Source organism: Papaver somniferum, unplaced genomic scaffold (genome assembly GCF_003573695.1).
Source record: "Papaver somniferum cultivar HN1 unplaced genomic scaffold, ASM357369v1 unplaced-scaffold_10, whole genome shotgun sequence".
Taxonomy (NCBI): domain Eukaryota; kingdom Viridiplantae; phylum Streptophyta; class Magnoliopsida; order Ranunculales; family Papaveraceae; genus Papaver; species Papaver somniferum.
The window spans coordinates 12,861,410-12,887,748 of record NW_020618825.1 but is presented as its reverse complement, the minus strand read 5'-3'; the positions used below and the strand labels follow the sequence as shown (position 1 = coordinate 12,887,748).

The 26,339-nt window shown below is 38.5% G+C and overlaps 1 protein-coding gene across 1 annotated transcript; it reads right to left on the bottom strand.

Moving 5' to 3' along the window:
• Positions 1-1,024: 1,024 nt before the first annotated feature.
• LOC113326012 (auxin-responsive protein SAUR78-like) lies at positions 1,025-1,852 on the bottom strand. The gene has a single exon (XM_026573827.1). It carries the CDS (start codon positions 1,767-1,769, stop codon positions 1,377-1,379), a length of 393 nt encoding a protein of 130 aa, XP_026429612.1. The 5' UTR covers positions 1,770-1,852; the 3' UTR covers positions 1,025-1,376.
• Positions 1,853-26,339: the final 24,487 nt, after the last annotated feature.

The window sequence follows — 26,339 nt, the reverse complement described above, 5'->3', positions numbered from 1 at the left end:
CGGCGCCCACCATAACAACGATAATTTCCAAGTTCTTAGAGAAAAATTGCAACACAAAAAGGATCCTATTGAGGTTTTGGAATAATATGACTTGCCATCAAATCCAGCCAGAACATACTTTGAACCAAGGTAAAAAAGGGTTCGGAGCTTTCGGCCAAACTTAGATTACATTTAATGCTCGCTCCGTTGGGAGAATTGAAAACATAAGAATTCAGTTATCGGGTAATTCAATTCTTTAAATCCAATTCAAGTCCTAGAAATTCATGTTCGGTTGAGATAATTCAATTATCTTTGTTTTTATCCCGGAATCCAATTTCATTGCATTATTGGACCAATAGAATGGAAATCTACTATTTTGGAGGGAATTGGATTCCTAGAAATTAAAATCTTTAATTATAAAGAGTTCATTTACACCGTTCGGTTCAAGAAATTGGATGCACTCCTTAGGAATTGGATTACCCAAAATCCAATTCCTTGAAACGAACATGCTGCTAGGGTGCTGATAATGATAAACATCTCAAACAACCAGGTTTTCCTAGTAGAATGACATATATAACGGGGCGTTGTTGCAATAACTTCGGTGAAAAAAGTGGATCGACCATGAAGGTTAAGCAATGCACCCTGATTGCACAAAACTTTTAGACTGATCAAAGGCATAGTTTTGCAGTTGGCACACTACTCACTCCATGAGAAGTATGTGGAGTTGAACTACCATCTCTCAGACGATAAGTAACGCAAGTTATGGCGTTTAATTCAATATTAGATGCGCACCGCACAATACTCTTGACAAACTATTCAAACCGTCACAAACCTTTTGATGCATGATATTTGTAGAGAATTTTCATGACAACGACCTTTACCAAAACCTTTATGATTTCACACTGTCATTACTAAATAAAACAACCCGTCAACTATGTGAAACTAATTTGATAACAATTATTATTACAAAGTAAAAATAATTTTTCAATTATATGAAATTTGATAATTTCTGTAACAACATTGTTAGACAAAAATATGCCCATCTGGTTTTGCTTTACTCCATGAATACATATTTTTTCCGCATACAAAATAAGAAAAATAAATGATTTTATCCTTTCATGTGTATTGATTTCTTTTGAATCGACAAAACAAGGATTTAACATTAGTACCAAAACCCCATAATGCCCCTTCTAACTAAACAAAGACTATGAATATTGTATTAATTAAACTTTAATTAAATCCTTACTCTAATCTTAATCTCTCTGCATTTCTTTTCCTACAATCATTTTTCTTATTAAAATTAATTAAACCTCAAAATTTACAATCATTTGACATTATTGACTGGGAGACACAAGAACTCATCTTCATGACTCAATGATCAATCATGATGATCATGATTAACAAGCATAGAAATCAACTAATTCATCAAGAGATTCAGGCTGAGGGTCAGCATTTTGCAGCATCCATAGTAAATGCTCAAACAAAACCACTTCACAACCAACTGTAACAGAATCTGACCCACTTGAACGGTCCACTAGCTCTCTAACTAACGGATTCTCAATAATGTCAGAACTAATAAGATAACGGCGTCTTGATTTTCCAACGTAAACTGGGTGAAGATCACCTTCTCCTTGAGCCATATACATTTGATGTTGATCATCAGATGATGATGAAGATATTGAAGATGATAGTGATGAATTATGTGCTATTGAACTTCCATTTGATGATCTTTTGCCAAATGATTGCCATTTCTTCATCACTGACTTCAGCTTTGTTAATCCTTTAGCCATTATAGTGAATTGCTGGAATGGGTTTGTAGACAGAGAAACAATGGAGTTGCAGAAAAGGGTTTTTAGAGAGAGAGACAGTTGTAGAGATAGTGATGGTGGTGAGGAAGAAGGGAGGAGGAAGGTTCGTATATATAAGCGGAGGAGAACAAGGAGTGATATGTCAATAAGGTGGAAGAAATGGGGGCTTAATTTAATTTATGTTTGTCTGTGTGGGGCCAAAGTATATTTAGTTGTTGTTTTGTGTGGGACCCACTGAAAAAAGCTAGGGCCGCAGCAGCAAACGGGAAGGGGGAGGCTGCAACTTGGAATGTGGCAAAAACCAGCTGCGATTTTGTTTGTTTTGTGATGCTAGTCTTTCCATCTCCTCCATAAAAGCCTTGCACTATCTCTAAGTTGGAAATTTGGTTTTTTTGGAAACAGAAATTTAAGAATTAGTTTCAACTTGTGTTTTAGGAAATACCACGTAATTGGGCCGATCGATGGGAGGGCCCGGAGGGTCCAAAATGGGGAGTCCTTTTTATGGTCATTTTTGTAAAATGAAGTGTAACACAAATGTGCAATTTAATAAAAAGATTGGAGATTTCCGTATCCATGGTTACTTTTCTACTAGATAAAATTGTCCCTTCATTTTAGTCCATTTATTATAACTCCTTGTGTATCCTATTTTTTCAAGGGTATAATTGGAATGTAAATTAGAATATAATATATATCGAAAAATCCGTGTTTTATAATTTTACAAATTTTATTTCGTTGGAAAGATTTTAAAAAAATCTATGCAACGAGTACAAACAACAATATCAAATTTAGAATTCGGAGGTGTTTATCTTTAGGCATAACTTTTGAAAATTGAATACATAGCCATTTTACAAACCACAATAAAGGATGCATAATACATTATACATCCATATTTTAGTTTATGCATCAATTATTTTTTTTTGTTTTAAGAAAAGTGATACTTTCACTCTGTTTCAGGAAAATTGATACTTTCATCTCGTTTCAGAAAAAGAGATACTTTCATCCCGTTTCAGAAAAAGAGATACAAAATAGGAAAATATGAAAAAGTGAGTGTTTTCCTTTTTCTGAAACAGAGGTAGCATATATGTCTAATAATATCATTCCAACAAAGAAAAAAGATGCATAATGAAGTACGGAGCCACCACAAAGAGTCGTATTTTGGTTCATGCATCCATTAATTTGGTTATGCAATCACTAAAACGATGTATATTCCCAAAAAATAACGTTCCAACAAAAAAAAGATGTATAACGCGTTATGCAATCAGCGGTGTTTCGTTTTCTTCGTTCGGCCCTCCCTACCGTGGCAGCGGTGTTTTAGTTACTCCTAAGGGTATTTTTGAGTTTATAGAGTCTAGTTTTTAACACATTTGATATCACGCGTTAGAAATATACTAGTTCAATTTCATTTTCCGGGAGAAAAAAAAACACTAATTCAATTTTATTATCTACTTAAAATATACCCTTAAGGATACTTTTACGAAGAAAAAAAAACATGTAAATAATCCTTCCACGTTAGATTGGTTTGGATCAAGTACATTTGGTTTCAAGAAAATTAATACGACAAATAATAAAATAAACAACAAATAGTTTAGGATAGAGCCGATGTCACTATAATACAATGGTAGAGTTATTGGGTGATGATACCGGTGATCTGAGTTTCAAATTCGTCAGTATTAAATTCTTTACCTATAAACAAAATAAAATCTTTGTTAGAAGGAGTGGTATTTATTTATTTATTTATTAACCCTATTACCTTCAATCTTACTCCCCAACTACAAATACTTGTAATAAGTATAAAGAGAGAAGTTATTCTTCGGCCCAAAGTAACGTTTATCTTCCTGGTAAGGAAACGACAGCATTTTGAGTAACTTGGTTAATAACGTCATGTAACTAATGCCTGCAGTAGCAGCTTATGTTCTTTATTGTCTGATCAATTTTGTTTGTATGATGATTAATGATTTTTCATGCATGCATATACTTAACTACACTGACGGTTACTTAATGTGTGCCTGCAACTATATAAACTAGTTAGCTAGCTAGGAAAGGAATGGGGTTTTCTATTTTCTACTTATCCAAGTGGAAAACTTCTAGTCTGCATGAAATATGTACACTTAATTATTAACGTCCACAAATAGTGAAGATAGTGTCACTCCCACTGTAACTAATGGAAACCCAGTAGTACACCCAAATGATAGTAACCAAGATCTAAGTCATACTAAGTAACATAAATACAAAATTTTTTATTGATCAATCATTCAAAGTGACCAAAGATATAAGTTCTTGAATACAAGGAAACCCTAATCTCATTCTAAACTTAGCTCTCCCAAAATCCGATCCCCCCATACATTGCCCAAGGACCTCTATTTATAAGCTATCTTAACCTAATGGAACACAGCTCATTTTATATCGTCACGTTCTCGCAGTAGTGCTTTACACTTCGCCTAGACCGTTTTCCATAAAGTTTTTCCCCTTCTTTCGCTAACTTCACATGGGCTTGTCGGGACACCTGTATCTTTCTTGCTCCATAATTTATCTATCTCGTGGCTAGTCTTTTCAGCCTAGTATTCTTACTTCGTCCCTTACGGCTTCTTCCTTGATGTCTTGTAGGATACTTCAACTTGGTGACAGTCTCCTCGCTTCCGCACGCACTCTTTTTGTACTTCGCAAGGGCGATCAACGACGAGATAATTCTGACATTTGAATTGACAAGTTTCTGACTGGGATCTTTTAGTGAGATTTTCTATCCCTATATCTTCCCTTTATATCCGACACGTGGCGAACCTATTTCGTGTACCTACATTTTTCCTTTTCTTATTCTATTTCGAGTCATACGAGAATGGAATAAGAACCGCTTCGGATTTCCCAGCCGCCACGTTCTCCACTTCCCTGCCTCCACGTGTTCACGTTCTCTGGGTAACCTTTTATTGCCGGTTAATATACCTCGAACGTGTCGTCAACCCATTAAGCCAGTCGTCCTTCCTGTGCTATTTATATCCCACTCGACCTAAGTCTGGGGTTTCCTTTCCTCTTCTTTCTTTATGCGTTTATCTGGTTTTGTGTTTTCTCTTTATTCTTCCATTGTCGCTCTGCTTCTTATCCCTCTATTATTCTCTCATTATCATGGCTTCCAAGAATGTCTCCACAACTACCTCTCTTAAATCCTTTGAGGATTTCCAAGTAGATTTTCAAAAGATGGGTTTAACCCTAACTCCTGCTGTCGACTCTTCTGTGAGTCCTTCGGTTATTGCTACTCAGCATATGGAACTTAACTACAAGTGGATTCAGTCGGATACTTGGACGGCCGACAAGATGATCGTCACGATTGGTAAGTTGAGGGATTGATTAACCTTACCACTTTACGATCCTTCCAACCCTATCTTCCTCGAGATTCTGGGAAAGCTGCAGTGCGCGGCTTTTCAGCTTTCGGGTAACCCAATTCGCATCTCCAACGAGTTTAAAATCTGTTCTGGTAGTGGTGTCTCGCAGGTTCCATCAGTGGCTGACGAATTCGATTCTCGCGATTTCAACGTGAATTCCTTCGTGGCTAACTATCCGGCGAAGTTCACAAGCACGAGAGAGCACCAGGAGTGGGGCATTGATCTTGCTCGAAAGACTGTCGTGGCTCCGATCAAAGCTCTCTTGTTAGATGTGGATTCCCAACTTCGCTTTCTAATTATGATGATGCGGCGATGTTTCCTCTGGTGGTGGGTGTCCCTTTTGTTTTGGGTTTTGACGAGAAAGGGGTTCCTCGCCATGGTCCTCTTCCTAAACATTGATATCTCGATGGTTGTGATCCTTGGAGACTTCGGCGGTCTGTGCCAGCCGAGGTATGACTTTCTTCCTTACAACCCACCTTGTTTCGGGATTTGGTTAGTTCTCACGTTTCTTCTTTCTTTCAGTTCGTAATTCCTCCCGCTGGATTTCTCAGGACGGGAAAGGAAATGGTTGTAACTTCCAAGTCCTCAACTCCCAAACAGGTATCCATCTCGCCTATAATTTTCTTCTCTTGATATCCTTAAATTCTAATCCTTTTATCCTTGTAGGACGATATTCCTCTTGTTAAGCATCCCACCTCGGGGTCGACAAAAGGGCGAAAAAGGCGTGACCACTCTACTCCACCTCCTCCTTCTTTACAGGTATTCTACTTCGTCATCATTACTACCTCGCTTATTTCAAACTCTTAGCCATCTTCCTGCTAATCTTGTTATTTCGCAAGCTAGTGCCCCTCATTCAGGCGAGTATAAGAGGGAACGGAAGGTCCTGGATATAGCTGCTTTGACCGCAGTTCTGAAATCTGTCATACTTACAAGCCTCTCTACTCCGACCAAGTCTCAACCTTCTCAGCCTCGTACGATCGCATCTTCCAAAGTAGTTGATCCTCCTGTTGTTTCCAAGGTTGAGCCCTCCTAGAAGCCCACTGAGGATCCTTCTGCCAGCGAGAATAAAAAGCAAGCGGCCTAGTCAGCGATGTCTAACCTCATTTATGATCCTGACATGAAGTTTCTTCAGGAGGTTTATGACAAAACTCTCGAAGATCCATCTCTGAGGTTCCGTGCCTTAGAATCCTTGGTGACCATTAGTTCTGGCGATTTTCGTTTCCAAGATTATTCTGTGATGCTGAACGCCTCTATAAACTTGTCTCTCCAGCAACATTCTGCCTTAATGTGCCAGGTGAATCCTTTGTGTATCCTCAGTTCGACCTTCCCATCGCTCTGAGGCTTACTTCTAACTTTTGGTTCTTTGAATTACAAGAGATCAACCGTCATATGGCCAATCTTGTAGAAATTAGATTGGTTGGCGAAAAGGCCAAGAAGGATGAAGCTTAAATCAAGAATTTGACAAAAGAGCTTAAAGAGGAAAAAGAGCATTCCAGCAAGCAAAGTCAAAAAATAGAGAAGCTCCTGAGTAAGTTCCTTCCCTTCGCAGATTCGTTCTTTGCCTTTACTTTTATTTCTTTTATTTTCTTATTTCTTATTTCGTCAAGCTCGGTGCATGCAACGCCAAATGAGTGCCTCATAAGCATCCGCCTCGTTAGAAGATCTTCGTGCCGAGAACGTGAACCTCGTGACCCAGAATGACTTCTATGTGTCTGGGAACACAATTTTAAATGAGAAGGTCGAAACTCTTTTTTCGCAAGTAGATTGTTTGTCCATTGACTGTTCTCGTAATGAGGAGTTGAATCACCATCTTCATGATGATAATGAGCGCCTCATGATGGAACTTCAACGAGTCAACAATTCCCTCCTTACTTCGAGGAATATCCACTTCTCGTCGTTAGCTGCCTACAAGAGACTGGAAGAAGATTACGAGCGCGTGATCAATAGTAAAAGTAAAGTTGTGGATGATCTTCTCAAATCTCGTAATAAAGTAACCGGTTTAAACGGAGATATTGATTGTCTGAAAAGGAAAGTGGAACTCCTTCAGGCTCAGCTAGATAACTCATCTCGCCCGAAGTCTATCAAATCTTACTCTCAAGCCAAGTCCACCGAACCTCGCAAAAACAAGGGTGCTCTTGTCATTCAATCCGACAAAGATACCTCGAAGTCTAGTCATGGTAAAGGCTGGGACAATGCATATCACGAGTTATGCGTCCAGCTTCAAGAATTGGATCTAGCGATCTCCAAGATGGATCATTTGTATACTGACATTCAAGAAACCTTGAATACCACTATCTTGTAGATGGAAGGTAGCTTTAGGTGCAATGCAAAATATCATTGATTACGTCAAACTTCTAGTTTCTGATGAAGTTCTGTTTGGTTTTGCAGAGTCCGAAGAGCGTCATAAGAGCCAAGTCCTTCGCCTTTCTCGTGAAAGTGATGAGTCTCACACAGAGATTCTTCGCCTTCAAAATGAGGTCAATGGTTTGAACGAGGATATGGACGAAATGCTTGAGTCTTCTGCGAAGGTGGCAAAATTAGCTTGCAAGAACACTCATAGCTATGCGGTATCTCTTTTTGGCAACTTCTGTGACGAGCAAGGCCTCCCTCATCCTAATTTTCCTCTGGAGGTGTTCTCCGATGAAGAACAACCAAAGGATGATAATGTCATCCTTGGTGACGAAGATAGGCTCACTGAAGATGGAGAGGAGCAAAAGGTTGATGACACAAAGGTCGTTAAAGAAGAGTCCAAGGGCGCCTATGCTAGTACTGGTGTTGGTCTTAGTGGAGCACGTGATGAAATCCCCGAGACAACCACCACTAATGACGCCCTCCCTCAGCGGTAGCTTTAGTTTTCTTCTATCATTTTTTGGTTTTATGTCCGACTTCTTTAGAAACAATTTTTCTTTCTGGGCGCTCCCAAGCTTGGGGGGAAACATTTTAACTTCTTTGGGTACTACTTTGATTGACTTTTATGTTACTATCATAATTTTCTAATTTGCTAAGCATATATATTTATTCAGTATTATAATTTTCTATTTCGCCAAGTATTTATTTCAAATATATACTTACCGAGGAAACACTCAAAATAATAATGAAATTTTAAATTATATACTTGCCTTTGTGTGTTTCTGAGGTAAGGTGCAGAGATAATTGATACCTTCCCAGCTTTGCCTTAACCTGGCTATATGCTTCCCTTCCTTTGGGTTCATGAAGCATCTTATCTTGTATTATATTATGTTTCGCCTACATTCCTCATGCGGTTTACGTTTTCAGATTTCTTATTTTATTTGTTCTTTCCTTTGCCTCTTTGCTTGGCCTCTTGCCTTAGCCTTTTTCCTTTGTCTCTTGCCTTTCTCGTCGGGGCGAAAGGCTAAGTCTCGCGTGGATAATGTTAAAGAAGAATATAAAATGTAAAATGTTATTTTCCTCTGACAGCCTTACCTACCTTATTGCCTTTACCTTCCAAGAATTATCTCGCCGCCTTTAGTTCTTATTCACTTTCTGATTGTTGTATGTTATTTTATACAAGGTCTTAGCGCGCCTCCTAATTAAGGTCTTATTTTGCCTCATCCTTTTTGAAGGATTTTAATTCGACGAAGCCTCAGGCGCTTATTACTCTTTCAAATAATAATCCATCAACCTCGTCTTAACATTTTTTTTGTCCCCATCTCGTGACAATGCGACAGGCCTAGCGATTCCCATGAATGTTAGTCCCATGACATTGCCGTCTTTTTTGGTCACACAGATCCCTAATCTGGAGGGTGCCATCCCTTTATATTCCCCCTGATTTCCCCTTCAAGGATATTAAGCCTAACATGCATGTTGGTCTTTTTCCATCCAGTTATTATGACAGTCAGTTGTTTTCGTGACTTCTTATCACCTTCGCTGACATGGATTTAGGTTACGAAGCCACACCCTAAGTGAGGTTTCTTTGGGATAGAGTGCATCGTAGCCAAGACTTGCCATACATACATGTCCGGTAACGCTCTAGACATCCCAGGCACCCGCAGCTCAACCGAATACGTCGGCGCCTTGATCATATTTCTGCACCCCTTACTGAAGGCCATCATAAAAAGGGACCCTCAGCGGATAGGTCTTATCCTTTCCCCTAGCTTATCTCTATGAGATTTGTTCACGACGTGCGTTAGGTCTTGCCTCTTTCACTTTCATGCGAACTAGGGTGCATGCCGTGGATTCTCAGCCTTCCTAGGCGAAGGTTTTAAATTTCCCTAGAAACTGCTTATTTCATGAATCTTATTTGCCTCCTAATGTGAGGTCTTACCTTTCTCTTGTGAAATTTATATTCATGATATGATTTATCAAAATTTATGAAAATTTCGTTGTTATTCTTTTGAAATTTGATACATTATCAATTGATAGATTGAATTAAGTACATTCATCTGGTTTATATCACTCTTCCTCGTTTATCAGTGTTCTTCTTCCATGCGAATGTGCTCAGACTGATATCTTTTTAGTTCTTTCATCTTCATTTCATTTCTGATCTTAAACAATGTCATGAATAATGGCCGCCTAGTTGAAAACGCATAGATGAATGAGCGCACTAAATCTTCCTCTGAAATCCTTCCTTTTAGTTCTCTGCAGATCGCGTCCCATCTTTCTACTAGACTTCGCATATTTTCATTTTCTCTTTGCCTTAACGAGAACAGTGTTGTTATTTCTGGTTTGCGTGGTTCGCTTCTTGCACATTTGTTTATTAGTTTGGGTTGCAGCCCGGTTGTCTTTTCTATTATTTAGGTATTGTTTCCTCTCCTGCTGGCCACCATCGATTGATGCATTAGATACTCTCTTTCTCTGAATTCCCTCCTGATATTCTCTATGGCTCTCTTTAAGTCTTCTCGTTCGTTCTGTTCCCCTCGCCCCTTATTATCTCGTCGGTAGTCGCGACATCCTTCAGCTATCTTTTTCGGAGAAAATTCTCCTCTTTGTGCACTACTCCTCTCTTGCTTACTTTTTAAATGATTGTTCTTAATTATAAGCTTCTCATTTTGTCTTTCTAACCTTATGCGTTCTTTCACTAAGTCTTCCTTCTTTCGTCTTTCTTGGTAGAGTTCCTCCTTTAATCGTTCTATTTCTTCTTATTCGTAAGCCTTTTCCCCTTTACCTAGTGAATCAGGCAATTCAACGCTTTCATCAGCCTCTTGTTTCAACGCCCTTTTACACTTAGAAGTGTTTATCTTTGCTCCTCCTCGCGGGGTTCGTTTTTCTTTAACGGTAGGGGTTTCTTTCTCACTTCTCGATGCCTCAATTCCTTCAGCCGTTTTCCCTTTCTTTGCCTTTGCACTTTGCTTTACCTCAGATTGACCTCCCTTTTATAGAGTCATATCGCGTTCCTTCTCACCATCACTCGTCATTTTTACTTCCTCGTCCAAGTCCCTCTGTGTTGCGTCCAATTCTTCACATGTCCTGATCGTTAATACCAACAGTTTCTCCGCTCTTCTTTCTTCGCACGCCTTCTTCCTTTGCTCGATTTTCTTTCTTTGTTTCTCCTCATAGTTATGGACATCCTTCTTGATGCAATATTACGCGTCCAGGAGATCTCCCCCTATCTCGCCAATCACACTTGGCATGGGAAATCGTATTTCCTGATGATATGTAGATGCAATCCCTTTTATTCCGTGTATCCATGGTCTCACTAGGAGAGCATTTTAAGGTGAGTCTATGTCTATCATGCAGACTGTTTCCAGCTCGCCAGCGAATTTTTTTACAGCTAGTTCTCCTTTCGGCTTAGATGCTACTCCATTAAACCCATATATATTGTACGTTGATGGCACGAGATCCGAGTCCTTGTACCCCATGGTTCTAAAGGTATGATAAAAAATTATATCGACCGAGCTCCCCGTATCTACCAAGATTCTGTCAATCGCCCATATTTTCTTCTTTTCGGCTTGATCTTCTTCCCACTTTAAGTACTTCCCAAAATTCAGGGTTACAACCAAGGGGTTTGTGTGAGAATTTCCTCCTTCGGGTGAATCCTTTCCTAAGAACGTTATTTCTATTTTCTATCATTCCTTTAATGGTTCTCTTGTTGTAACGCTGAATACTTCGTTTCCTTCGAAGTCCCTCTTATGTACCCTTTTTAAGTATGTTGTCATGAAAATTTTGGATGATCTTCGCTGCATGTATTATCGTATTACAGTTTGGCTTTTGTGTTCCCCGATATATTTCAATTCGGTATATCTGCTGATTATCACGAAGTGATGGTGGCGGTGGCACATAGCCTTCCAGAAAATGTGCGAGTTTTCCCTGTTCTATCAGACGAAGTATAATTCTTCGAATGTTTCGACAGTCCTTTGTATGGTTCCTGTGAAAACGATGATATTTGCAGAACTCATGACTCCTTGTTTCGAATCACTCTCCACAACATGCATTGTCCTTTGTAATAGCCTTGAATTTACTTCTTTCGCTGGAATCGGTGCCACTTCGCTAACTTGCCTCTGCTTTTCTTCCAAGGCTATGTACTCCTCTTGGTACTCTCTCAATTCATTCATCGTCAAAGAATTTAGAATAATGAATATTTGGGTGTACAGCAGGTCAGTTGGGATTAAAGCGTTCACGAAAGCTAAGATAAAAAATTTCTCGTCAACTCTCCCCGCAAGCTCGCTGCATACTGTTCTCCACCTCGTCACCAATCCTCGCAGGCTTTCTGTGTGGTCTCCTTCTTAAATTGAATAGAGTTTCGATTCCTGGCCTCAACATGTTGTTAGTTATATAAGTGGTCAGGAATATCCTTTGTAAGTCTTTGAAAAATGAAATCGATCTTTCTGGTAGTCCATCAAACCAGGCCAACGCTTCCCCGGCCAAGCTCGCGAGGAAGTATCGGCAAAGTACCGCATCATTTCGTCCCCATTGCATTAATGAAAGGTTGTATTGTTTTAAGTATTTCACAGCACTCTCAGATCCGTTGAATATGCTTGGTAGCGTTGGTAGCACGCATTTCTCCGGGATGTCCGTGTACATTATCTCATAGGTAAATAAAGATTTATCGGCCTCTTCTATTTCCTCCGCCATCTGCACTCTGATGCCTCTATGCGAATTTTTTATCAGCCTTCCTTCACCATGCCTCCTTTATGCCTCATCCTTCCGGTTGAATTCGCGTTGCCTTCATCTTCTTTTCTCATCTCATTTTCCTCGGGCCTCCGTCCTTCTTCGTACCTCCACCTTTGATCTTCCCAGCTTGATATTTCCAATGCTCTTCTCAACTCTCTTTCTTCACTTCTTTCTCTTCGTCGCTTTCTTCTTAGCTCTCCTCCGTCGTCCTCGTGGGTGTATCTTCCTCGTCGTAACTCCTTTTCTCCTGGTGATATCGTGTCCACCTCTGAATCTGTGGCTTCGGCTGCCGCTTCCTCGTGCAGCTGGCGATTCTGCAACACCAACCTGGCGTTTTGTCTCGTCAATCGGGTATGTTGCTCTGCTAGATCCATGTCTCGTTCCCTTTCAAGTCGGAACGTCTCCCTTAGCTAATCCAACGTCATATCTTCTTCACCAATATTCTCCTCCATTTTCTCGCGAGTCATCTCTTCTCCTGCGATGGTTTCCGTGTAGGAAGTGTGTACAGATCCCTCTCTAAAATTATCTTTGTTGGCCTCCTCAATCCGCCGCTGGTTCACGCCCTGCTTTTCTCTTGCATTCGATGTTCCTTCTCTTTCCATTATTCCTCCTCTTTTGGCCTCCAATCGTTTGCTCCTCCTCATCGTTATCATGTGTGCCGCTCGATCTAGTGTTCTAGTCACCGACTTATCCTAGTTTTAATTTCGGCTATCCTTTACACCCTAGTCTTAAAAGGGACGTCTCACTAAGATCTCTCTCTCCTACAACTTCAGCTTCTCTCCACTCCTTAGATGAGGATGAATCCCCAATCTAAGTTCCCTGTTTCTGGACGCCAAAATGTAACTACTGGAAACCCAGTAGTACACCCAAATGATAGTAACCAAGATCTAAGTCATACTAAGTAACATAAACACATAAATCTTTATGATCAATCATTCAAAGTGACCAAAGATACAAGTTTTTGAATATAAGGAAACCCTAATCTCACTCTAAACTTAGCTCTCCCAAAATCCGATCCCCCATACATTGCCCAATGACCTCTATTTATAGGCCATCTAACCCTAATGGAACACAACTCATTTTATCTCGTCACGTTCTCGCAGTAGTGCTTTACACTTCGCCCAGACCGTTTTCCATAAATATTTTCCCCTTCTTTCACTAACTTCACATGGGATTGTCGGGACACCTGTCTCTTTCTTGCTCCATAATTTATCTATCTCGTGGCTAGTATTTTCAGCCAAGTAATCTTACTTCGTCCCTTACGGCTTCTTCCTTGATGTCATGTCGGATACTTCAACTTGGTGAGAGTCTCCTCGCTTCCGCACGCACCCTTTTTGTACTTCGCAAGGGCGATCGACGACGAATTGTGACATTTGGATTGACAAGTTTCTGACTGGGATCTTTTAGTGAGATTTTCTATCCCTATATCTTCCCTTTATATCCGACACGTGGTGAACCTATTTCGTGTACCTACACACACTCTGTCAAACAGTTCACTTTTCAAACTTCCATATACTGTGTGATGCAATAGTTTGAAGGTGGTTCTACTGAAGTTATCACATTGACATTGCATTGATGGCAGAGAATAATCCATGAGTAGTCTAAGATTATGCGGTTAATAAGTTTTGAGTAATTTTACTTTTCTAAGTCGTTTAGAATTAGCCACGGTGAACTTGAAAAGATATCAGAACATGTAATTTGTGATGAGTGTAATATAACTGGACCTAGTTCGCGTCCACATGAAAAAAACCCTAAAACACTCGGGATTATATTCGGGTTTAACTTGTCATTAACAACATAGTAAAGTGCATAAAGACAATATATCAATTCGAACTTCAACTTGTCATCAGTAACACAGTAAAACCACCTATATCATCTCATATGTACGCTAACACTGCTTGCAAATTGCACAACAAATAACCGAACAAGAACAACTATATATTATGACACACAACAGTGGTGTACGCGCATGGGCTGCTGCTGCTGCTGCTGCTAGATGAGTAACAGCCGAAAACCTTCTTTCCTACTTATTGAACATGCATACTACAGACGACATATTTGTCGTCTTAAAATGCCAACAAGTAAGAAAATGAAACACTGAGCAACAAACAAAAATAACCTAACAAAATTGTGTTTTATTCTTCTTCAAAAAGATAAAATAATTTATTATGGATGAAGCCAGTGAAAGGGACAGACATGTGAACAAGTTTTGTAATCGTAATAACTTTTTTATTTCTATTTTATAAGTTAAAAAGTGCGGCGGATATATTCACCTAACTGACGGCAACCGCCATGAAATGTTGATATTCTAGTTCAAGAAAAAACAAGGATGGGAAATATATTAATTATATTGATTGATAAATAATGTACTGTAGTAGTCAAACTCAGTAAACTCGCCGGAGCGCTCCTTGAGTACTCAGAGTTACTCTCTTTTTCTAGCTACTTGACCAAGCCGATTGTTCATTTTTCACTAAAGCGAGAAATTGGACTATTGTTTTGTTTAGCTTTAACTGAAACTCAAACTGAAACAGTACAAAGTACTACAAACTATACTATACTGCTCGAGAAAACTATATGATAAACTAATGTCGATATATTTTGTTGTTTATTTTTTGGATTAAAAGTTAAAAAATGGTTTTTGTTAGTTAATTAACGACAAAATTGTATGTATTCCCCAAAATTAAAGTCACCTAATTATCTTTATTTATTTTCAAAATTTGAGTAAAGAAATGAAAAGTGCATCAATCTTTTTCTTGGATCGATAAAGAATTTGATGTAGCGAGTTTCGAACTCATGTCCAGTGATTTTACCATCGTACTATAGTGGCACGTGCAATCTTAGTTTTGATTAAGTCATGATTGGTATTAATATGAAGTAGTTATCAAGATTCTTCCGCGTCTTAATCAAAATGACAGGCCTTGAAACTCTGTAATTGGTTTTTCAAAATATACCTGTTAAGGTTGTCTTGAATGTTAACAAAACTCAAGTTTAGGATCTTAGAATTGGATCGAGGAGGATCTTGCATCCCTGGATCAATCTTCTGCACATCATATTTTATTTTATTTTGATCAGCAAATGTAAAAATTTTATACAAGAACGCCTACCAGGGGTAAGCAAGAAAGGCTCGGAAGAGCTTACAACCCAAACAGGACCAGAAGATCTTAAACCGATAAACCCTTACTACACAAAAAAGATTATAGAAAACCCAAAGAGAACTAAAATACAAAGGAGGAGTCCCAGTTTAAGAGTGCATCGTTTAAAGATAAACCCTAAGATCATCTGACTTCGAACACCAGAAGAAAGAATGAGTTTTCACTTGTTTAATGACATCGTCGGCAGTAGAGATGTCGATTTATAACCCGGCTTGCGGGTTGATCCTAACCCGGTTTGGCTTGTTGTCTAAACGGGCCGGGTTAGGGTTGGCATATACAACTCTACTAGAAAACAAGCCGGGCTAGGGCCAATCCGCGGGTTACCCGTCAACCCGTCAAAATTAATAAATATATCCCTCAATCCCACCAACTCTTTAAAATTCATGATTTGCATACATATATTAGTATTAGTTAATTTTAAATCAATAAATAAAGCTAATTTTGGATCTATCCAAACAAATATAACAATTTTTAGATTTTAAATAATCAATCAATAAATTAAATTACAACTTAGATTCATCAATCACATATTTATTCAGGATGTCCTAAATTGATAAAAAGACTAGCATAATTTAAACAGTGAGTTAGTCTTACTCACATTAATTTAAACTTATAAAATGGTAAAAAAAAAGTAAAATGCTTAGTTGATGTTAGGGTTCTCTGCCTAAGAAAACTAAAGCGCCGTAACCGGCTATATCGTTGATTAAGTGGCAATAAAAACGTCCACTTTACAACTCAGTGATGGGGCTTCTAGTTAAACACCAAATTGACCCAGGTTCGACCTTTACTAAATGAATAATCCTAAACAATCCTAAATTTTTAAATTTAATTTTTAAATTGATAACATTAACAAGCTAACCCGTCAACCCGTCAGGGTTGACCCGTGTAGGGTTAGGGTTGGGGTTTTGAGCTTGTTCGTGAATAGTACTAGGGCTAGACTTGACCCTAACCCTAATACGGATTGGCAAGCTAGGGACGGGTTGACCCTAGCTTGGCCGTTTGACAGCTCTTGTCGGCAGTAGTAGTAGCATCTTCAAAAAATTATGGCACATGTTGTAAGAATCATCCCAAAATCTAGTTTGCAAGGTCACATGTTGCAAGAATTGTTTTCATTTGGAACAACTTGAAACTTTCAATTGTGGCGCGTGGCTGAGTTCCAAACTCTTAGACTAACATTCACTTTAATGGGTTTTCCACATTTGGTTTTGTAATCAGTGTTCCGATCTTTGTGCTAACATCGGCAACAAGAATACCAGCGAGAAGTGATTTCTCGGGGTGCATGCACCTAGTAAAATTATTAAACGCTCAATATTCAATAAAAATTAGCTCTTGACAGCCAGGAATATTTGAGAGACTCTAATGGAACACTAAACAGGGCTGCAATTACATGTAGCTCTAAACCTAGTTAACACAATGTTTTTTGTTTGTAGATTATCTTAAAGTTGATTCCATCATTAAGTGAAATCACTAATGGGGAGCTGGTCATGACTCATGGCCTAGAGATGAAGAATTTATGTACTAGAAATGAAGAATCTGTCTTAAAAACTCATAGGAGCTAGTGAGCTACCTTGCACAAAATCTCTGATTGCAAGATATGTAGGGGCTTGGAAACATGTGCTTAGATGGTGAAAATCAAAACTGAGAATCCATTTGAAAGATTTTCTTAGGGTTCAGCACCATGTGATTCAATGACATCAGTCTCTGTAGATTATTTGTCAGACAGTTGATCATTAGATAGATATCATGTATCTCTTCAATTAATTGATTCATCAATAATTAATTTTAATGTTTTCTTACAAATATAACGGAAATGCTATTCATCTCCCTATTACAAATATAACGGAACCGAATAGCACCACCGCAAATATAATGAATAACTTGACAAAAAAACTATCAAACTCGATGTTTGAAATTTGAAAAACAGGTTTAAACACGGATGGTGAGCATGATCGTTTTCTAGCAAAAATCAGTTCTTTTTATTTAATAGCTCAGAATAAAATATTTTTCAGATAGTTCAGTAAAAACGGTAATAGCGGCCGTGATAACAAAAAATACATCCGACTTTTCCTTTTTAGCGTCTATATAAAAGTAGATGTGCGTATCGCGATACATGACAGCTAGAACACGTATTGTTTGGGAGAGAACACAACTATAAGAGGAGAACACGAACTTGAATAGAAGACGTTTTATTGATATAACTTGTGTGTACAATTGATCTTTACAAGATACATATATATATACTAACTCTTCCTTGAACTCCAAGATAGGATGAATTCCAAAACTAGAACAATTTCCTAAAATACAAAAGACTTCCAAACCTAGAATAGTTTCCTAAAAATACAAAAGACTTCCTTAACAAGATATACGTGTGTTAGGAAACACACACGTATTGTATGCCTTAACACCCTCCCGCAAGCGTAATGGGTGATCTTGAACCGTTAGCTTGAACCTTAATAGAGAAAACCGATCTTTAGACAAAGATTTTGTAAAAATGTCGGCAATTTGATCCTTAGAAGATATAAACCGAACATCAAGAAATTTCAAAGCAACCTGATCACGCACAAAATGGTAATCAATCTCAATGTGTTTCGTCCTTACATGAAATATAGGATTAACAGTAAGATATGTGGCACCAAGATTATCACACCATAGAACTGGAGGTGATTGAGTAGAAACATGAAGTTCGGATAGAAGTGATTGAATCCACATAATTTCAGCAGTAGCAATAGCAAGACCTCTATATTCTGCTTCAGTACTAGAACGTGACATGGTTTTCTGTTTACGAGCACTCCAAGATATAATATTACCACCCAAGAATACACAATAACCACTGGTTGAACGTCGATCTTCAAGAGAACCAGCCCGATCGGAATCAGTATATGCGCTAAAGGATAACAGTAGAGAAGAAGACGGCTGAAGAAAAATACCAAACGTAGATGTTTCTTTAAGATAACGAAGTATACGCTTTACTAAGCCCTAGTGAAACTCAGTGGGTGCATGCATAAATTGACAAACCTTATTAACAGCATATGCTAGATCCGGACGAGTAAAAGTCAAATATTGTAAAGCTCCAACAATACTACGATATTCAGTAGCATCAGTCAACAAGGTACTGTGATCAGAAGACATGTCCCCAGAAGTACTAAGTGGAGTGTGAATAGGCTTAACACCATCCATTTTCGCACGAATAAGGAGATCATGAGCATACCTTTGTTGAGAGAGAAACAAACCAGAGGATGTACGAACTACTTCAGTGCCAAGAAAGTAGGACAAGAAGCCAAGATCTTTGATTGCGAATTCTTGTTGTAGACGATCAATGATAGACTTAATACTTGTAGAGTTAGAACCTGTAACAATAATATCATCCACATAGACTAGTAAATAAATAGTACCAAGAGAGCCGTTATAGAGAAATAAGGACGAGTCGCACTTCGAAGTGACAAAACCAATTTGCAACGAAAAGGTACTAAGCCTGTGATACCACGCACGGGGAGCTTGTTTGAGACCATAAAGAGAACGATGCAACTTGCAGACATGTGTAGAAAAACGAGAATCTACGTAGCCCGGTGGCTGTTTCATATACACCTCTTCTTGAAGTTCTCCATGTAAAAAGGCATTTTGCACATCAAGTTGATGAATTGGCCAATTGGAAGACAAATCCAATGTAAGAATAATACGAATAGTACATGGTTTAACAACCGGACTAAATGTTTCAGAATAGTCAATACCCTCTTGCTGATTATAGCCTTTTGCAACTAATCGTGATTTTCGAGGTGCAATCGTACCATCTGGATTGCGTTTAATACGAAACACCCATTTACATCCAATAACGTTCATAGAAGAATTATATGGTACTAACGACCACGTACCATTCCGAAGTAGCGCATTAATCTCATCATCGGAAGACATACGCCACTGGGGATCTTTATGAGCCTGTGAAATACAAGTTGGTTCGAGAAGAGAATCACATACCAATGCATATTTGGAATTTGGTTTAAAAACACCAGCTTTAGACCTTGTCACCATTGGATGAGTGTCAGAGACAGAAGACGGAGACTGCAGAAGAAGAACTGGGAAGAAAACTCAGTGGGGGCTGTGGCGGCTGAATCAGACATAATAATGGGAACTGTCGGCGGCAGTGACGGCTCAGAAATATTATGGCTGACAGCTGATGATTGGTTTTGTTGGCTAATCATTGGTGTTGGCGGTTGTGGCGGCTGAGGATCATCATTACTGTCGGCTAATGATTGACGATGTTGGCTAATGATTGCTGGAGGTGGCTGATGATTGTTGACGGCGGAGAACTGCTGGCGATTAATGATTGCTGACGGTTGATGATTACTGACAGTTGATGATTGCTGGCGTCTAATGATTACTGACGGCTGATGATGACTGGCGGCTAATGATTGGTCTTGGGAAGAAGACGGCACGGAAGTAGTAGAGAGAAGAGAAGGCAGAGAAAGATTTACGGGAGAAGAAAAGGGAATAGAAAAAGGTACCTGTGAAGTCGTCGACGCCGGAGAAGGTTGTTCTGTGGCGGCAAAAGGAAAAGTGGTCTCATCAAAAACAACATGACGACTAACATAAATCCGACCTGTAGGAATACGAAGACACTTATAGCCTTTTTGAGAAGGACTATAACCAATAAAAACACAAGGAGAAGAAAGAGGCTCCATTTTATGAGATCTATATGGACGTAAGTATGGATAGCACAAGCAACCAAACACCCGAAGTAAAGTGTAATCTGGTGAAAGACCAAAAAGAAGTTCATACGGAGAGGAGTTATGAATGGAAGTAGACGGAACACGATTCATTAGAAAACAAGCGATGTAAAAAGAGTCGTACCAATATGAGGATGGTACAGAAGCCATGTTTAGGATTGTAAGACCAGTTTCACGAATATGACGATGACGTCGTTCGACTAAACCATTTTGTTCAGAAGTATGTGGACATGAAAATCGATGAAAAATACCCAGTTGTTGAAGATGCGGAGTAAGTTTTCGATACTCCAGTGCGTTGTCAGATTGGAAGATTTTGATTTTTCGATTGAAGAGATTTTCAACATGCTTTTGAAACAAAAAGAATATTGAAAAGACATCAGATTTCTGAGACATATGAAACATCCAAGTAAAGCGACTAAAGGCATCAATAAGACATTATTGTCAGTAGTAAACCGAGAAATAGACAGAAGATTATGAGAAATTTTTGGTGCATGAAGAACATTACGAAGCCACAACTTACGGTTGGGAGTTCCCAAAACAGAGGATCCAACATTAGAGATTGGAATAGAAGAGCCATTACCCATTTGAATTTGATCCGGACCAGTATATTCATTAGAAAATTGGAGACGAGAAAGATCATTGGTTATATGATCTGTAGCACCACTATCAGGAGTCCACAGAGGTGTAGATAACAAACCAGTTTGAGCAGCATAAGCACGAGGAGCAGAGGTAGGTGGCTGACTTCGAGGAGGACGAAACGAGCAAAAAGATTCCAACAGTCATTAGCTTCATGATTCTTGCGACCACATAGTTGATAGGGAAGACGCACATCTGTGCGTGAGTTGTAAGGCTGTGCTGGGCCGAGAAGAGAGGAATGATTCGAAGTGTTGGAAGCAGCTGGACGAGCTGGGCTTGACAGGGAGGAGAATTGCTGGGCCGAAGATGGACTGGACCGAGTAGGAGGACGTGAAAAATTGGAAGAAGCTGGACGAGAGAAGCTGGAAGCAGCTGGACGAGTTGGGTCGGATGCTGCAACGTTAGCTACAGGCTGAGAATGCAGTGACTTTGCTTGGTTCTCAATACGAAGTTCATACGTGAGAAGATAGGTGATAAAATCCTCTAGTTTCATGCCTCCCATGGAAGTTGTAAGAGAGGTAACAATGGCATCATATGCAGTATCTAGGCCGGCAAGAATGCAGTGACGTAATTCAGACAAGTAAATATACGTTAATAGAATGGAACATTTCTTCACTTAACATTTCTTAAATATTTCTCAAACATCATGAAAGAAAAAAACATCGATATTTCTCAAACATCTATATTCACTACTCTAACATCATGAAAGAAAAAAACGATAATAAATAAATTAATAACGTATTAATAAATTATATCTCTAATTGAATGAAAAATCTACAAAAAATAATTAATATTACCTCTTAAACTTGTATTTGAGAAATTCAAAATGTAAAGCATTCCTTTGAGCAAGAAGCAGAGAACCAGAGAACCGGAGGTATTGATTTCATTTCAATTCTCTTCTTGTCCTTTTAAAGCATTCCTTTGGGTAAGAAGACATAATATCTAGCAAATCGAAATATTCTTGAAACATTTGGAATCTCGTTGCATGCGTATATAAGCACAGGCTAGCTATGTCTTTGATCATGAAACCAACTACTCTTTTTTGTTTGTTTTATTTCTTTAACTTTTGAGTCTGAACTCTAAAGTACAGACCACATGTAGCATATATTGTACACACCTCCAAATGCAAAAGAAAAAGATAAATCGACTACCTGACTTCCCTCTCTCACTCTCTTTTTCTCTAGCTAGTCTCTGACTCTCTTCCTGTTGCATTCCTTGTTGGTTAGTCTTGTAGCAAGTAGCTAAGAGCCTAGGAGTATTATTTGATAACAAAGTTTTGACTGCTTTTGAATCCGAATATGCATTATTGAAATATTGGGGAATGCATTGAACTATTCGAGTGACAACTTGAACATATCAAGTGGATAGTGATAGTATGCGTGTATAAATATTGTCGGTAGACGATAACTACAATGCATTGTTATAAGTCATAGACTTAGAGTTGTGAATTTTACTAGATATCCATAAATTTGTATGTTAAAAACCCATAAACAAATAAATAAAAAATCAAATAAATAAATTAAACCAAAAAAAATGAAAAAACGTAGTAACAACGTTATTTAGACCCGTTGTAACCGTTTTCACAGTTGTAATTACCGTTACATAGGAAATTCAGATCACAAATTATTTATTTTTCTTATTTAACCGTTATCACACCCGTTATTTTAAAAAAACGTCAAAAAAACGCGTTTTATTCCTATATAACGCGTTTTTGACCCAAAACGTGCTCACACCCGTCAAAACACGTTATAACGGTCACGCCTAGTACCTGTGACCTGGGCCGTGACCCGTTTTTCGAACCTTGGTTTTTACAGCCCCCACAAACACAATCAAAGTGACAGGTGAGTCAAAATAAGATCTACGTATTTCAAGATCATACTAATTTGTGGCTTACTTTCTTGACATCAACTTTTCTCCTCATTTTCTATTCAAAAATCTACATAATAATCAATACAAATCTAATTACAAGCAGGAAGACACTTTTATAGATTACACTGTATTTGCTAAAACGTAGAAAGGTGTACAGAATCACAATGAATCTAGCAAAGCAACAATTTGGATATACACATGGTTTTGTCAAGTCAAAAAGAATTGGAATGACTGCAATGGATCAATGGGGACTCTAATGGGGAGGACCAGTATTGACCCATCTAACACGTCTGTCTACAGTGCTGAAATGGTAAGTCGTCTTCCATTATGTTGACTGGACTTGATCTACGGGGACTGAAATGAAGACATGGGTTGAACCATCAAACCCGTCTAGAGTATTCACCTGGTACTGATCACAAAGACTGGGACTGACCTCTGTAATGTCATATGTTGAAACGTGATGACCTAGACTGGACATGGAAGAATTGTAAACTGAACCCAAATTCTTTCTGGTTCTCAATTCAACTGCAAAGAACAACCCAAGTCTGGATTAGCACATGCCCTGCCATTATCTTGCCTCAACATCAAAGTCCTACTGTCCTTACTTTTGATCGGACGCCATACAGTACAAATCGGACTTATGTATTATATACCTCTGTTGGTATACGAACATGTAATTATAATTTAAAAATAAGCGGCAAGTACATCGAATAGGGCAAGATTTGAGCATACAGATTCATACCTGATACGTACATGTTTATAACGTACCTTAATTGGATCTCATCCAAATTGATTCAGTAAGATCATAACTGTAACTTGAAATTATACGCTTTGTAAATTGTAGATGGTAATAGGGTTTATAAATATGTGCACATGGAGTTTAAGGCATTTTTGGCTCACTGGGTTTCAAAGCTCTTAAACCAGTCCGTGACAGTTTTTGCAAGAACCCTAGTGTCGTTTAGGGAGAGAGTTTTAAGACTTTGAGCAATAGCGTCAACTGGTGTGTATGGGTAACCTACTTTCCATCTCACGCCCTGTATACAGGTATATCCATGGCCTAGGTTTGTCAGGGTGATTATAGTCGTATGATTTTGGAGAAATTCCATAAAGCATTGTCCATCATTTAACTTCACATAAAGAAAACGATTTCTAGGATTTGAGTTATTTAAAGATTGGGATTGAGTTAATTTTGATTTATGAGATTAGGGTTTAGGAGTAATGGGTTTTAATTTCTGAACAATTGAGTTTAATTTTGCAGATCCAGATTTACAGTTTGAAGAGACGAAAAAAAATGAGAGGAGGAGAAGCGGAGAACTCGAAGTTTTGAGAGAGAAGAAAATAAGGAAAATGAAATTAAGAAAGATAGTGGGATAATAAGGTCGCAATAGACGGTTAAGTCCTCAACTATACTAATAAAGACAAGCGTGTCCTAGTTTTTTTATTTCTCATCCAATTATTATGATACAGTACAACGTATTATTGGTTTTGAGCTACGCATTTGGGACTGAACGTCAATATCCGTTACACCAAAAAAACTAAATGTTGCAAATCGGACCATATGGTGTAGTGAATTAGACTCTGTTTTTTTACACGAGGATGAGAAATATTTTGAAACCATTCCATATATCCCTCGTCAGCGGCATTTGGATCATCATACGGTAATTCCTAAAGTTATTCCAGTGGCCCACTGATGGATCGGGTTCATATTTTGGATCAAAATTTTTGATGGTGTTCTTAGTTCCCCGCTTCTTCACCTTGAAGTTTTCCACTTGTGGGACACTTTAGACACAAGAAAGTTGTCTCAATACTTCGAGGATTATACATTGTACAACCGCCAGGATGAAACAACGGTCCATTATAACCCGTGACAGGTGAGAAATCAACAACCTCAACATCTTCTTCCTCTTCATCTGATGAAATGGTGTATGGACGGAAAACCACATCTTAAACCGTTGCATTATCCAATGTCTCCCTCAACTTCAACACCTTTGTTTCTTATCCTTGTCTTGTGAGTTCAAAAATTCGTATTTACCAGTTGTAGGCTTCCCATAAGGCCAAGGAGCCTTAGCCTGAGAAAATTTCAGTTTAAGGAAGTGGTCGTACACCCAAACCTATGAGAAGAAGCCATAAATGATACATTTGCGGTATGATTAGTAACAATACACATTCATTCACTTTTCAACAACAAAGTTCAGTTTGTTCGCAGATATATCTTGAAACACACAAAGGATAATTTAACGGGGTATCTGAACAAGGGTGTATAAGCCTCCAATTTGAAAAGTCTTAAGACTCGAAGCTTTTCTGAGCTCCAATTGAACGAATGAAAGAACCGCCGTGCCCCAACAGTAGTTGTTCACCTCATTAAGGGGGTCCAATAGCTGGAGGTACTGGGCATTTACCAAGTGACCTCAAGTTTCGGGGAAGAAAATGGTTCCTAGTTGATATAACAAATAAGCAGTCACATGGTTCTTAACCTTATCCGGTGTCATCATCAACTTTCCTTGAGAAACCAAATCATTTTTCCGAACTCCTCAAACAAGACTTTGATCTTGATATTTTTCAACTTCTTCTTATACGTGCGGTCTTCCTCAAACTCATTATACTCATCACCTTTCTTAGGATCTTAAACAGCTCGTCTAAACTCACATTGTGCCTTGTCAGAGCTCCATCCTAGACACCTTTCGACCAACTTTTCAAGAAGTTCATAACTCATCGAGGGATCGTATACATCTCGAACACTTGTTCCCATAATTGGTAGGCATGTGATTCGATGACAATCATCCGGAGTTATTTCCATCTTGCCAAACGGTAGATGAAAGGTATCCGTCTCTAGATAAACCCTCTCGGAAAATGCAGAAACAGTGACAGCATCAAATCTTTGGTGCACATGTTGTATCGCGTTCCATAGTACACAATCAAATACTGCCAACCGGACCTCATCACGCTCATTCGCTATATCCTATTTCTTGTTCTTCTGACGTTTCAAAACACGAACCGCAATATTATGATCCTACAAAAACAACATCATATATTATATACTAATAGTTTGTAAGAAATATATGTCAAAATATAATAAAATGACTGAAAAATATTGATGGTTAAGATTCAATTCCTTTGTCGCAAAGATCCTGGCAGCCCATGAGTTTTTGTAGCCAAACAATACCTCCCCTTCATCTCTTATAGTACCATAAGTTGGGTTCTTTGGCGGCAAACACAAATTGTCATCAGGAATGTATGCATATCTAGCACAAGTCTTTTTAGGCGTATTTCTAGGTTTTTGTTAAACTATTTATCCTTATTCCTCTTCCTCTTCTTCTTCATCCGAGTCCTCCTCTGATTCGTCATCTTCATTATCTCCATCCTCATCTCCATCTTCCCCATCTTCTTCACTGTCATCATTGTCATCCTCATTTCCTTCTTCTTCTTCTTCAGCTGGTTCCTCTTCTCCACCTTGATTATGTTCTTGATTGCCCATCTCTTCTACAATATCTTCATTATCATTTTCAAAATTATCTCTATTGACATCATCTTGGATGACATCACCCGGTAATGACCCACCTCCAAACTTAGCATTTTTGGTTCTACGCTTATTGGCACTTAAGTGTATTCTGTCTCGAGGCGTGGGAATTCTTATATCTTTTACCAAAGGTTGGTTAGATATTTTTACCTTTCCCACTAATCAAGAAAACAAAAGATATTAGCTTAACCGATAATTGATTGACCAAATCA

What these genes read in the sequence shown, in the direction of transcription:
- LOC113326012 (XM_026573827.1), bottom strand. Translation starts at nt 1,769, where the DNA reads ATGGCTAAAGGATTAACAAAGCTGAAGTCAGTGATGAAGAAATGGCAA.